The sequence below is a fragment of the Tigriopus californicus genome, chromosome 7, assembly GCF_007210705.1.
Source record: "Tigriopus californicus strain San Diego chromosome 7, Tcal_SD_v2.1, whole genome shotgun sequence".
NCBI classification, from domain to species: domain Eukaryota; kingdom Metazoa; phylum Arthropoda; class Copepoda; order Harpacticoida; family Harpacticidae; genus Tigriopus; species Tigriopus californicus.
In genome coordinates this window covers 1,209,722-1,222,736 of record NC_081446.1, presented here as the reverse complement: position 1 = coordinate 1,222,736, position 13,015 = coordinate 1,209,722, and the positions used below count along the sequence as shown (strand labels likewise).

At 39.9% G+C, this 13,015-nt stretch overlaps 1 protein-coding gene across 5 annotated transcripts in view; it reads right to left on the bottom strand.

The window, feature by feature from the left end:
* The window catches only part of LOC131883101 (electrogenic sodium bicarbonate cotransporter 1-like), a 23,348-nt gene extending 11,375 nt beyond the window's left edge, over nucleotides 1-11,973 (bottom strand). Inside the window, exons 1-2 of one of the 5 annotated variants that reach the window (XM_059230448.1) lie at nucleotides 11,360-11,973; nucleotides 669-912 (exon numbers count right to left, since the gene is read on the bottom strand). In XM_059230448.1, coding sequence (XP_059086431.1) covers nucleotides 669-912; nucleotides 11,360-11,444 — 329 coding nt within the window. In that variant the 5' untranslated portion in view covers nucleotides 11,445-11,973. Of the gene's footprint in view, nucleotides 1-668; nucleotides 913-1,201; nucleotides 1,356-2,981; nucleotides 3,135-4,782; nucleotides 4,907-8,730; nucleotides 9,723-11,359 lie in introns of those variants that run through there. The other 4 variants (XM_059230449.1, XM_059230451.1, XM_059230450.1 and 1 more) reach the window with 4 other exon arrangements.
* Nucleotides 11,974-13,015: the final 1,042 nt, after the last annotated feature.

The window sequence follows — 13,015 nt, the reverse complement described above, 5'->3', positions numbered from 1 at the left end:
GCCTCCACTTAGCAGCACACTTCAGTTTTATTACATCCATGATGAAACCTGTTTCCAAAGTGTCACATTATAGCATAACGAGGAGCTAATAAATTTGAAATGTTTTTAGTGGTTAAGTGCCAGCCACAAAAAGACCCGCGGATTAATGCCTTACACCATGAAAACTCGACGTAACTTGCCAAATGTATTGGACATCATTTTGGTCAAGTCCTTCACTCTGCTGTACCGTACATCCGCCTTAGACTAAACTTGAGTTTTTTTTTCGAACGTGAAATAGGATGGGAAGCAGAATATGTTTTTGATGTACTGATGAATCAAACAAATATCGCGTCAACTTTTAAATAAACACGAAATATAATCATTTTATTGAATGCCATATGGTGCATCATAATGCTTTAGTCTCTGCAATGGCTCAACAGTAAAGTCCGCAAATACATCCATCCTGGCCAAGCAAAGAATGGACCAGTTTTTTTTAAGGGTTAAACTCAGACTTGCCTGTGAAGCCAGCTAGCTGACCCAGTTTCAAACTTCCCTGAAGACTTTTGAACGACATCCGAAACTTTCAAGCCTTTGCAACGTGCTTCAAAAGAAGGACTATTTCCGACTCGCCCAAATCAATTTCAATGAGTCTAATAACGTCGTCTGGTGATCCAATATTTTCCTCATACCTGGAAGCTTCTCGCCAAGATTCGTCCTTGTCCTGGAACCGGAGGTTCATTTGTACGAAAAGTGGCAACACTGGGTTTTGAGCGTTCCCGCTTCCATCCTCAATAGCATCCTGATCTCTTGCTCCTCCAATGGGGTCACTCAAATCCGATTTGGACATGTCCATGGTGTACGCTCTATGTTTCCGAAGGATCCCTGGCCTTCCACTGGCACTACTTCGGTCCAAAGAAATCCGATTCGAGGGCTCTGGAACAAGGGAACTCAATATTGGTTATGTCAGTCTCAAAATGAAGTGTTGGCTTGAATATGAAAGTTCCTGGCTATGTAATAAAGTACACTTTGGATTAGCAATTCCATTGAATTCAAATTTTTAGTGTTCACAATTCAAACCTAACATGAGCTTAAGAGTGAAAAAAGTTCATTGAAATGGTGAGGATTCCTGTTTTCTTTCTCTGTCTACAGTAAATTCGTTACCTTGGGAACAAGCTAGCTTGTCTGCGAGATCTGAAAATAGTACGAAGAGAACGAACGATACCTTCTAAACGAGAGAACTACGCACAACACGTCAAAGTTGAAAAGAATTGTCATGAAGATGTACACACCAATTCAATGACCTTACTGATAGTGACTGTTTCTCTCACTGAACAGAGATAGTTACTCAAGAAGAAAAAGAGTCGATCGGCAATGGTCAGAGTCAATCATATTACACAAACATTTGCTTTTTTGAATTGATAATGATGGGTGGTGATCTTGGCAATGCAAGATGTTAACCCTAAACATCAAAACTCCTCCAGCTACACGGAGAATCAAATGGGGGAAACATTGCCCAATCAAAACACCTCGAAAAGTTTTGTAAAAACATGTTATTGGTTCTTTTCCCATGTTCGGTTCATCTTTGCCTCCACTTAGCAGCACACTTCAGTTTTATTACATCCATGATGAAACCTGTTTCCAAAGTGTCACATTATAGCATAACGAGGAGCTAATAAATTTGAAATGTTTTAGTGGTTAAGTGCCAGCCACAAAAAGACCCGCGGATTAATGCCTTACACCATGAAAACTCGACGTAACTTGCCAAATGTATTGGACATCATTTTGGTCAAGTCCTTCACTTCTTTATAAGATGAATTGAAATAGATCTTCAAAACATCACATTATTTCTGGGAGGGATATGTTTTTAGCCACGGAGCTATTGTTTTCCAAGAAGTTGCGCAAGATCGGTTAATCACAACACAACGTAGCTAAAAACTTGGATTTTCATTGCGTCACCCTGAAAATTGGTTTGCCCCGTTTCGTTTTAATCTCGATTTATTGGCGCGTATCATGAATGCCATTGGAAAATCCGAGAGGTTTTTTTACTACTTTTGTCAATATTCAGTCTGATGTAACATTCTTTATTGTTTGACTTTTACCCCTTGAATGACTAAACAACAAGAGTTGCGGTTGACGTTTAATCAATCATAAATAAACGATGCTACCATTGTCCCTAAGGTCTAATGGTCTCTTGCGTTCTATTCTGAGCTATCGGAGCAGGTAATTTGATTCTTTTCCTAGTCCCTTATGACTTTAAGCGTTTAATATTAATACATTCTTTTTCACCAAGGTGGATTATGGTAATTTCATTTTCCGTTTTCTTGATACCACATAACTTTGAAGAATCAGCTTTTGTTGATAAATATTTCAGTTACTTTTGGTCCAAGGTGAAGGATCTGCTTTGATAAACGGGGGTGACTTTTTTAGTAACGGCTCAACGATTGACGTTATGAGCTTTTTAAGCCTATTTACGGGTACTTTTGATGTGCTTGAACCGACGACCAAACAAAGTAGAAAAAAAGCTGCCAATTATGACAATATTGCCCGCCCTAAATTTTCAACCCTCCAATGAACAACACTGATTGAAACTTGTCAGCACCCTGAGCTAAAAATTGTGCCTCTTCGGAGAAAATATTCTCCTATGTGGCTGGCCTTTAAAGATCATTTTCAACCTTGAAGTGTATTTATCATTCGTATTGCATCTCCTACCCAGCTTTTATATAGTATGTAGTAGTACTATACTACGTTTCTCTAGCGTGACTGATTCCGTTGTTCTTAGCAATGAACAACTAGCTGAACAGATCTCGAGGAGACTGGGATTGATGAGCTTTGTTTGTCTGTCTCAAATGTTTGACAAGTTCTTTTCCCAAGGAATCAAAATTTGATCATCACTTCAGACCCTTAAATGTCCTCTTTTGAACTTATCCGTCCAGCCAATCGTTATCGTCTTTTGATTAGTACACTATCCAGCCCAACAATAATATAACCACGATATCACGAACCCAGATCCGGGATGCAGCCCTCCGAGGCACTCAATTGAGGGGGTGAGACGTTCAAAAGGCTTGAGCGTTGTTTCATGGTCTGTCACTGTACGTATAATTATAAGCCACTAAACTAGGTCGACTAGGGGGCCTATTTCATAATTCCAGGATTCTGTTATTTCGTCTCTCCCGTTTGAACTGATCCAGTCTCGAGGGAAAACTGGAAAGTTCAAGACAAACGGCGAGACTTTCATGGCTCGTTGTGCAGATCAGGGTAACGCACTTATGGGCTCGAGAACATTGTGATGTACTAAAAAGAAAGCCAAGAAATGGCCGAAGACAAACATTTCGTCGAGCCAATCATGCATGCACACCTTAATAGCATTGATCACAACAAAAGCTTTTTTTTTCAAACCGCAGGGGAGTCAAATAGTTTCGTTGTATAACGAGAGCAAAGATAATTCAAGGAAGTTATGTAGGTGTTTATTTGCTTTGATTTATCCTTGTCCACTTCTCTACTGAAGTCTTTGTGTTACTTTGTTTAATTATGATAATTTGTCTTCTTATTGCCATTTTGATGGGCGAGAAAAAGAAATCATTCTGGAACTTAGGGCCACTTTTTAGAAAGGAAAGCGTACAAAAATTGGGTACACAGTTGAGATGGCTGAGTACAGGGTGCTACAAAAGAAACGGAACATCTATTCTTCTCTCTCAAAACTCGTGATTGAAATATCACATCAGTACAAACTTAATGACATGATTAATGAACCAACCGGTTTAAGAGCTCAATTAACACATTTTCTTGTCATGCTAAAAAAGAATGATTTAAAAAGTGTTCTTGACTAGAGCTTTTCAATTTCAAGACTTGACAAGTTGAAGTCAAAGTTAAAAGAGAGTATTGCAAGTAAGAATTCACTTTACACCGAGGTTAATCTTTATGAGGGTTATACATATTTTGAGAGTCTCATTGCATCATAATTGAACACCTGGTTTGCTATGCTGTTTCTTTCACTCCATCGCTTTCTCTTTTGCCCTTCATTTCTTTCAAAATGACACCACCTTTTTTCAAATACTGAGGAGAACATTACTCCTTATTTATGAACTTCATAAAATGGCCTCCCTCCAAGGCCCATTCTCAAGTATGTTTCCAGGGAACATCTCAATCTCGTTGTTAACAAATTGTTATCTACATGACAGGTTATTTTTGACCTCTTTCGATTGCTTAAGTATCATCAATGATTTTGTGCCAAGCTGACCATGCCAAGGGTTCAATTTCGTTGCTCAAATCGCCTCAGGAGCATTTCTTTGAAGCTAAAATATTGTGTCGTAAAAGGAAACTAAAGAGCAGAATAATGCTCTGGTTGGACCAAAACAACCCAGGTTCCCTAAAGTGTTCAGCTTATGAAACCCAAAAAATCCGCATATCATCTCTCAACTCTCAAACATACAAAGCTCTTCTACGTAATCTTTTGTTAACACCATTCGTTGATGTTTGGTTAGTCTGGTCATAATATTTGACTTGGAAAACGATTCCTCGGAAAGTCTTTCTTCTTCAAGAAAGTTCAAGAAAATTGTTCCACACAGAGATTCCATCGCCACCAGATTCCTCGAAATGAGCTCGACGATTTATGAGACTAAAAACACTCTTGCCAAACCAAGATGTGGGTTTGAACAGGAAACTGGGAAAAAAAAACTTTTAACTAGCCGACAAATCCTTCAATTCCAGGCAAGACCTTATTATCATTCTTGCTAGCAAACTAGTCTACTTCGCAATATTGGAAAAACAGACGATATAGGTATACTATGTGTGAGATTTACTCACTCTCGACGAGGAAGAGTGGCATTCTGATGGTTTTCTAGTGTAGCAACCAAGCAACATTCACTCTTGGACTTCACTTGTCAAACTCAAACCACAAACTGGAATGTGCTCGTGCAAATTTATTACCCCAAGACGTCTTGCGTGACTTATACGACAACCATTTGTCCCATCCACCACAAACGTCTCAGCCACTTACTTACTAGTGTCGGGAGTGCAATTTTTTAATCTAGTAAATAGGCAAACATTACCTATTGTTAAGAGGAAAACGTGTGGGACGATGTGTGTCTTAAAGATAGGTGAAATTTACTCAATTGACGTCAACCGTGCATTTTTAACGTTTAGTAGTCTATCTCCAACTGGGGAGGAGAGTGACATCACCACCATTAAAGTCTCCCCTCCACATATTTGTTCATTCATTTATTCATACATTCGGCTTCACTTCCACCCTCGTTCAGTTTGGCTCGAGTATGTTGTTTACGCCGTACCCTAAAGCTCAATTGTGGGGAGATGTCAATTCGATGGCAAATGGTATGGCAATCGTGTACTGAGTTCAATGGGTGAACAGAACGTATCTCAACCGCAAATGATGAGATTGTAAGGTAGGTATTCCTGTTGGTTTTCTAATTAATTTGTAACACCCAATTGTAAATAAAGAAGAACCCAAGTCTCTACTCCACATTGGGCAGGAGGAACAAGGACCTCGAAACTTCGTGCAAAGAAAAGGTAGAGTCAATAATAATGGGTATTCTGAGATTAAAGAGCAGACAAGAGAAAATATATAGACCGACCCAAGAGGTCAAGATTGTCAAGAATAACTGGTCAATAATTTAGGGAACGAGAAATTTGGGACTGGACTCCTAATGTTTCTACCTGACATATATCAGACATGCTAAGGTCTGTGGAATTTATTCAATAGCAGAATTGGGAAACATAATACTAGCCCCCCAATGGAACAACTTGGAAGGATCTGTTCCAAAAAGGTTTATAATGGCTATTTTTAGTAAAATTCCTTCAAAATCTCATGTTTGGATAGTGTTTACGGCAACAGAATGTGCTAACAACTTTTTTTTCGCCAATAGAATGTCGAAAAAATGTGTTTAATAATGTAGGATGAGTCATCCCGTGTTGCCAGGGTGGGCATTTCATAATGAGACACTTTAGTCCAACCCAGTCCAAAAATATTCAAAAATACCCCAATAGTGTCAAAAAGTGTCCAAAAATGCCCAGAAGTGTCCAAACGTGACCAAAAGTGCTCAAGAGTACGAAAATTCTTTTAAACTGGCATTTCATTTGAAAACAAGTATCATTGATGGGGCCAAAAGCAAAAAAAAAATCATCAAGACCGTCCTCATAACTTAAAACAGAATTTTTTAAATGCGACTTTTTTCTCTCACCTTAGAAGGGAACCAAGCACTAATCTCTCTAACAGAATAAGGTATAAAAATCCTCAAAAATCTGGGAATCTGTTCTGTTCACAAAACTAAACTCAAGTTATGTTCTTTCATTTAAATAACAAAATCTTATATTTTTTGAATATTGTTGTTTGAAGTATCAGGCCTTTGGGAGAGTCCCCCTAGAATAATCGAAGACTGCAAATTAAATATCTAAAACAATTGTTGAAGTTAAAAGATGATCAATTTCCTACAGATAATCATGGAGAACACCGTGGTATTATTTGTTCAACTTTACGAAACTATAGTTTCTCAAAACGGTGTATCAAGATCCTGAAACCATATGACAATGTACATGTACATTTTGGAACTTAAAACTCTTCAATGAAGTGATTGGTCAACATTCCAAGCATACTTGACACTTACTGGTTTTGTGTGGAAATTAAGTATTCATTTTATCACAAAATGATTGAATTTATTTTTGAAAAAAAAATGGTGGATTTTATAATTATGTATTTTAATGTTTAACTTCAATTGACTCTCCACCCACCATTGAACAACTTGTGCTTACCTTTGAACATTTTGTGCCCTTTGTTAAACTTTTTTGCTCACTTTTGTCCCCGTGATGTCCAAAAATCAGCTTGATTCCCAAAATACCCTACCCTGCCTGTTTTCACTTATGTTAGAATTGCTGGACCAACAAGAAGTGGGAAGCAAGGCTCCCTATTAAGTTGGAGGCTGCCAAGAGCAGCATTGTACCATCTTCTTTCAGCAGTCAATGCCGAAGTGTACACTGTACGTAGATATAGAGTGAATAAATGTACTATGTGCAGTAGACATGAACTCAGTGGGTGAACGTAGAAATCATTGGCATGTTCCCTGCATCCGGAGAGCCCCAACATCTCGGTGGTGTGGTCGCTCTTGCCTGATCATCAATCTTGATCAATAAAAAAATCGAGGCTCGATTGAACGGATACAACACAGAATGAAGGGGTTGAGCTCGATCAAGAATGAATGAAATACCGTGGAAGGTTGGGTATTCTCAACATTTTTACCTTCGAAAAGGCAACATTGTCCCCTTGGCGTCGAGTCATTTCGTTTTCACGAAGACCCTAAAGGCTCTTGTCGAGCATTTTTTCGCTCTTTGTCGATCGAGTTGAGGCCAAAGTAAACAAGCCAGAGTTGAAGAAAAGTTACATCTAGATGCGAGATTGAATGTGAGTAGAGTATTGTGGTACGGAGATTCGAAAGATTCTGCCTATGTATGCACTTGGTTAAAATGGCCTTGTTTTTGTTCCATTTAAAGCCTTATTTGTATACTGACATCTTGTTTGGATGTGCATCCAAGGCCCGGGAGGCAGTTTGGGGCATTATTGCACCAAGAGAGGATGGTTATTAAAGGTAGAAAATCAAGTCAAACTAAACCGTATGGTTCTATCCTCTTTATAGCATTTTGGTGCTGACACTGAAGCTGATCTTCACTCATCCAAAGTGTAAATGTTTCTATATCATTAAACGCATACGATATATGTGTGTTGACTGGTTAGCAACTCTCAATTCAGACTTGAAAAGAAAAACTTTTAACGTATAGATATTGATGAGAACTACACATATATCATTTCAAAGTGCTGGAGATCACTGTCCTGGTAAGGATTATGAAGTGCACAAATATTCGTTTTTATTACATTTCTAAGGCCGAAAACTCCAACGAGAAGTATTGTCATGAATACTCTCTTTTCCTATTTTTTGGTGCTCCAGTTGGACCTTTCAGTTTACAATCTTAGTATAAATTGGGAAAACATAATTATCAATATGTTTTGTTTAACGCAGGATGTGTCTTGTTTCTATCGTCCGTTTTTACGCCTTTTATGTTCAATCGAATGTCTTTAGTTTCCTGTCCCTATTGTTTAGGCATTATTGGTAGAAGAGAATGGGTTACCGCATTAACCTAAAACACATAAAGTTGTCAGAGGAAAACTCCTGCTGATACGTGTCTGCAAGTTGATGACGATATCAGAATCCTAAATAAAATTGCGCATCACATTTTGTTTGTGCAATTATTTCCTTGTCTGAAACAAGGAAATAGATGTATACGTGCTTGTCTAGAAGAGCGGCCGAAATAGATCGCTCAAAATGTCTTATTGGGTTTCCATAATGAATAAAAACATTCGGGCCACAATCATGTTCATCTTACTTCCATTCAGGCACAAATGAGATCCCAAGAGATTGGCCCACAAAATGATCTACGAGCTTATTTGCCAGTGATTGGAGAGTGTGCCTCCTTTCCTTATTGGCCGTTTTGTTATTGTTTGTTAGCTGTTCGAGTGTGTTTACATTGCGAGATGACACACCGTAAAACGTTTGAGAGATGAAAATCTCCTCGAGGAATAAAACTCGTTATTCAATCACTGAGACAATCCAAAACACCGTCCAAGAATAAATTCCAAATATCAACAAGATCATCCGACACACCTTTTACTAATGTGATAATATAGCCCAAGTTCCTTCTATAAAGAAAGATCCCCGCCCCCTTGAAAAAGGGATAAATTGAACCCCTTACCCGAGACTTGGTGGTGAAGGAGACGCATTTCCAACAGAAGTTTCCTTTTCTCCTCTGACTCCGACCTTGCCGAGGCCATTCTGTTCCCTCTTGTTTTGAAAAGACGAAGGCTGTGTGAGCTAATCCAAGATTGAACCTGACGAACACTTGCTAAAAGGCCTTTGCTTCTTCTAGCCCCAAAGTTTCGACGCAGAAAAAGAAATGAATGACTTTTCAAAGTACAGTTACAAATGGGAGTCAATCATCAGAGAGACGAGCAGACCCATTAATTTGCGGTGGTGATGGTGGCTTCTTCCCTTGGCATTTGGAACTCAGGATATGTTTTCCGATTTGGTTCCACAGACAGAGGAAAGTGTATGGGGACCATCAGGAAGGTCATCACACAATTAGTGTTCGTCACGGTTGGTCTGAGTTGATGGCTTCATTTGATGAGTGGACAAGTTTCTTTGATCATGTCTTCCTAACCAAGGGCAAATCAGGTCTCCAATCTTGACAGTTCCAAGATTCTGACGAGCACCTGACTCGCTTCCGTTCCCAGGAAATCCCACGGAGACTAAGTTCAAAGCCAATCAAGAAAGAGCCGTTCCAGATTTGAGTCCTGTCTCAAAGCCTCACATCACTTCTTCCACTCACTGCCCATTCTGGGGAATGCAAAGGAGGCTTTTAGTGTAGAGTTTCACAACAACGAACGCGATAAGGCCGGAGTTTCCGGGTACAATCATCTCGATTCGTGTTCGCCACACAAAGCCGAACAAGCCTTTCTAGGCTCCACAGATGAATTCAAGTCCCGTTTCTTCCCAACTGTTGATAATCCTCACCGATGCAGATCGAGAAGGGGAAAAGGACCGATGGATCAACCAAAAGGAGGGAGAAAAGGCTTGCAATGCTTACACATCTCCATTTCAGGCCCTGCGCCCTGATTCGGCCTCGGCCTTTGAGGGCCTGAGGGTTGAATGAGCGCTCTCGGAGGAGCCGCGAGAGCCTTGTTCGACGATGCCCCCAACAACAACAAAAAACCAACAACCACCCATGAGGACCAAAGCACGAAAGCGATGGATGAGGAACGGGAAAAAAATGTCCCCCCGGGCCAGCGTTGCTAACAACTTCCCGAGTTTAAGCACGAGTGCATTTGTGGTCTTCTGGGGAAATTCTAGCTCGCTTTTATTTGTAATTTTCTCAATGGAGTTCTTTTCAGAAAGCTTGGTTAATGAGACAGGCAAGACCAAATGATTTCACGAGAACTTTTGGCTTGTAAATCAATGGCTGAAAGAGACTTTTTTTCCGAGAGCACTAAATCAAAGAGTGTACGAAAGGCATCTGATACTGCACGTTTTCAAAAGCATTCATGAGCTTTGTCCCAACCCAGGTTTTAGAGTCAATTGTAGCGACCACAGACAAAGGTTTAACGTGCGTTTTGAGAGCACCTTCAAGGCCTTGAGAATCCAGGTTAGTTCGAACAGCCAAGTTCCACACTCTTCTTTCTCGGGTTCAGTTCTTAAGCTCGTAGGCGTTGATCTTGCAGCACATTGGAAAAAGAATAAGGCAAAATTTTGGATCAACGTTTTATTCGATGGGATTGCCAGATCCACAAGCTTTGGTGGGGGGTCAGATATCATGTGAATAAAAAGCTAAGTAAGATTTTTATCTCGAGCATTCCTTGTAGTATTGAACCAGATCAGGGTGATGGTGTGACGTGCATTGAGCGGGGAAGTGAAAACTTCATCAGACGCTCAAGTGAACAGTGTTAGGGATCTTTCTAAATATATTGCGATGTCAGAGCTACTTGTATAACCATAAGCGAACCATTTTTGACAAGTCTTCTTTTTAATAGTTTTGGAAGGGATAATAAAGATTGCGCATTTGCGTGATTCCTTTACAAAACCTTCCGTGCATGATATCCATGATATCCACGAACAGTTTCATGAAAATGAAATAGATCAATTTTTAAAAGAACATATTTCTTAAATGCTCAGTTCCATTCCAACCATTCTTTTGGAAAAGCAGTCTTTATGAAAAGTAGATTGCGCCATAGTAAGTTTTCCTACAAACAAACTAAAAAAATATCTATAATTTATCTAAAATCTCAAGAAGTGCATGAAATTTGAAGAAGTTGGGAGTAAACATATTTTGGCCTTGATGTGTTAAATACCTCTTCTATTCTCAGTTGTTTGCGCCTTGTTTTTACCCCACAACAACAACATTTGATTGCATTCACTCCTTTGGGAAGATCTAAGGACATGTTAATTAATTTTTTAATTCTTACTGCTGGGTGCAGCAGTGATGATAATTCTTTGCATATGAATTAACTTTCAGACATAAAACATTTCGATGTGTGATGCTAATCTGAACTTAGGACAAATCTCAACCAAACCTAACTTGGCGGTCACAAGTCGATCAATTTCAATTCAAGGGAACCTTGGCGTAACTAGGCGCTCAATTGAAAAAGGGACAGGATTTGAAGCGTAAAAGTCATTTTGAGGAATATCCAATTGGCCCCGCATTTTGCCACTAGAAGTAGTTTGAGCTCCTGATTATCCCATTGGGCATCTTCCAAACTCCAACTTTAATTATTCATTATTATGCATTCTTGTCTCAACCAGTAAAAGAGTAGAATTGGCACTATTCATACCTTCAACGTCATAGTCATCGACGACGATCAGCATAATCTTGTGCTGTTCCTCTCTGTCCTTTTCTTTTGGAGCAACTTGAACCATTAGGTTGCTTACAGATGATATACACCACGTCCCACTTAAGTCTTCTCAATGACGTCGAGTAATCCCCAAAGACAGAAACTCAGTGGAACCGCCTTCGTTAGGAGATTGCTTTGGACTGGAATGAAATCCCTTCATATCATACGCGAGACTCCTTCGCTTCAGAATGAGCCTCTTTCCGTCTCGTTCTCTGTATTTTGGTTGGAAAGACACTAGGAAAAAGCCCTTGGCTTTGGCGATTCATCCGCCGCCATCTCGAGCAAACTGTACACGAAGAAAAAAAATACGTTTGTTCCACAAGAGCGGATGAGGCCTTCACATTAATCAGAGTCTCATTTCGAACTAGTTCCACATGATACCGAATCCGGGCACATGGGAACAAGACATGAGTTTGATGCGCACTAAGCACTGAGTGTGTCCTTGACGGTGAGAGGAAAGCCTTCAATGCCAGGCCTTGTACTGTGCGTGGAATGTCAAAGGAATGTGTTGTTACATCGCAGTGGGCCTGCATTGTTGAGCCCGCTTGTTGAGAGAGCTCTCGGGGATAGTCATGGCACGTGAAGTCGTCATCGGAACACATGACACACTTGTAAGAAAGATCAGTCTCATGAAACGAGGTCTTGGTAAGGGAAATGTGGGCTCACCGATCCATTAACTTGTGTTACTTAAGGAACTTGGGCGCCCTACTGAGCATTACACACTTAGGTAGGTAAAATATGCAGGGTGCTGCACAAGAAACGGAACAACAAACTTTGTGTACGTATGCCTTTTATATGTAGGAGACTTGTAGGAGAGGAGGCTGCAGGGACCAATGTTTGCGTAAAGTGGCTTTTATTAGCAATATCTCCCTTGGTCTTTGATCGTCAAAAAGCTTGATTCATAAACCCTCTTCTTTTCAAAGTTAACCCTGATTCAACAGCTTCTATTATCTATACATTATTGTGTATACAGGGCTGGGAATCGTGTTCACAAAAAAAATCATGAATAAACTTCTCAGGCTCTCAGGTTTTGTTCGAATGTGTTGAAATTTCAATGGGAGTATCACTGACATTGATAACTCTTTGTATAGTTTTTGATGTAACCCCCGTTCTCATCCATTGATTGACCGCTGTGCACAAGACCTGAACGTTGATCAGACAATCCTTTTGTATATAGGCCCTGTTCTCCCTGCTGGATAGAATCGAAGAACATTATATTGAATACACACGTCTGTAAGTATTAAATTTACCTTTGCATCCGGACAAAATTGTTCATGGTAGTAATGTATGGATTACTAGGAGCCCAAATGTCATCGCCAACCAAGACATTAAAATTCTCCCGGACGGCGCAACGGCATGCAACTTCCATGAATGATATTGCTTTTAAATTACCATCGTTTCCCACCAATGATTCAAAATTTCACCCGAACATTGGTATCTGTTTTGGGCCATTGCAGGAGAGGTTTGTGGCGCTTGGCCCTAGGAAGGAGGCATAACCCACTTTTGAAAAGGGCGCCAGTTTGGATTCCCAACCCTGTAAACCACTAGCACTTTTTTGTCCTATGTCTGATTAAATACCTGTTACATGTTCAAGCA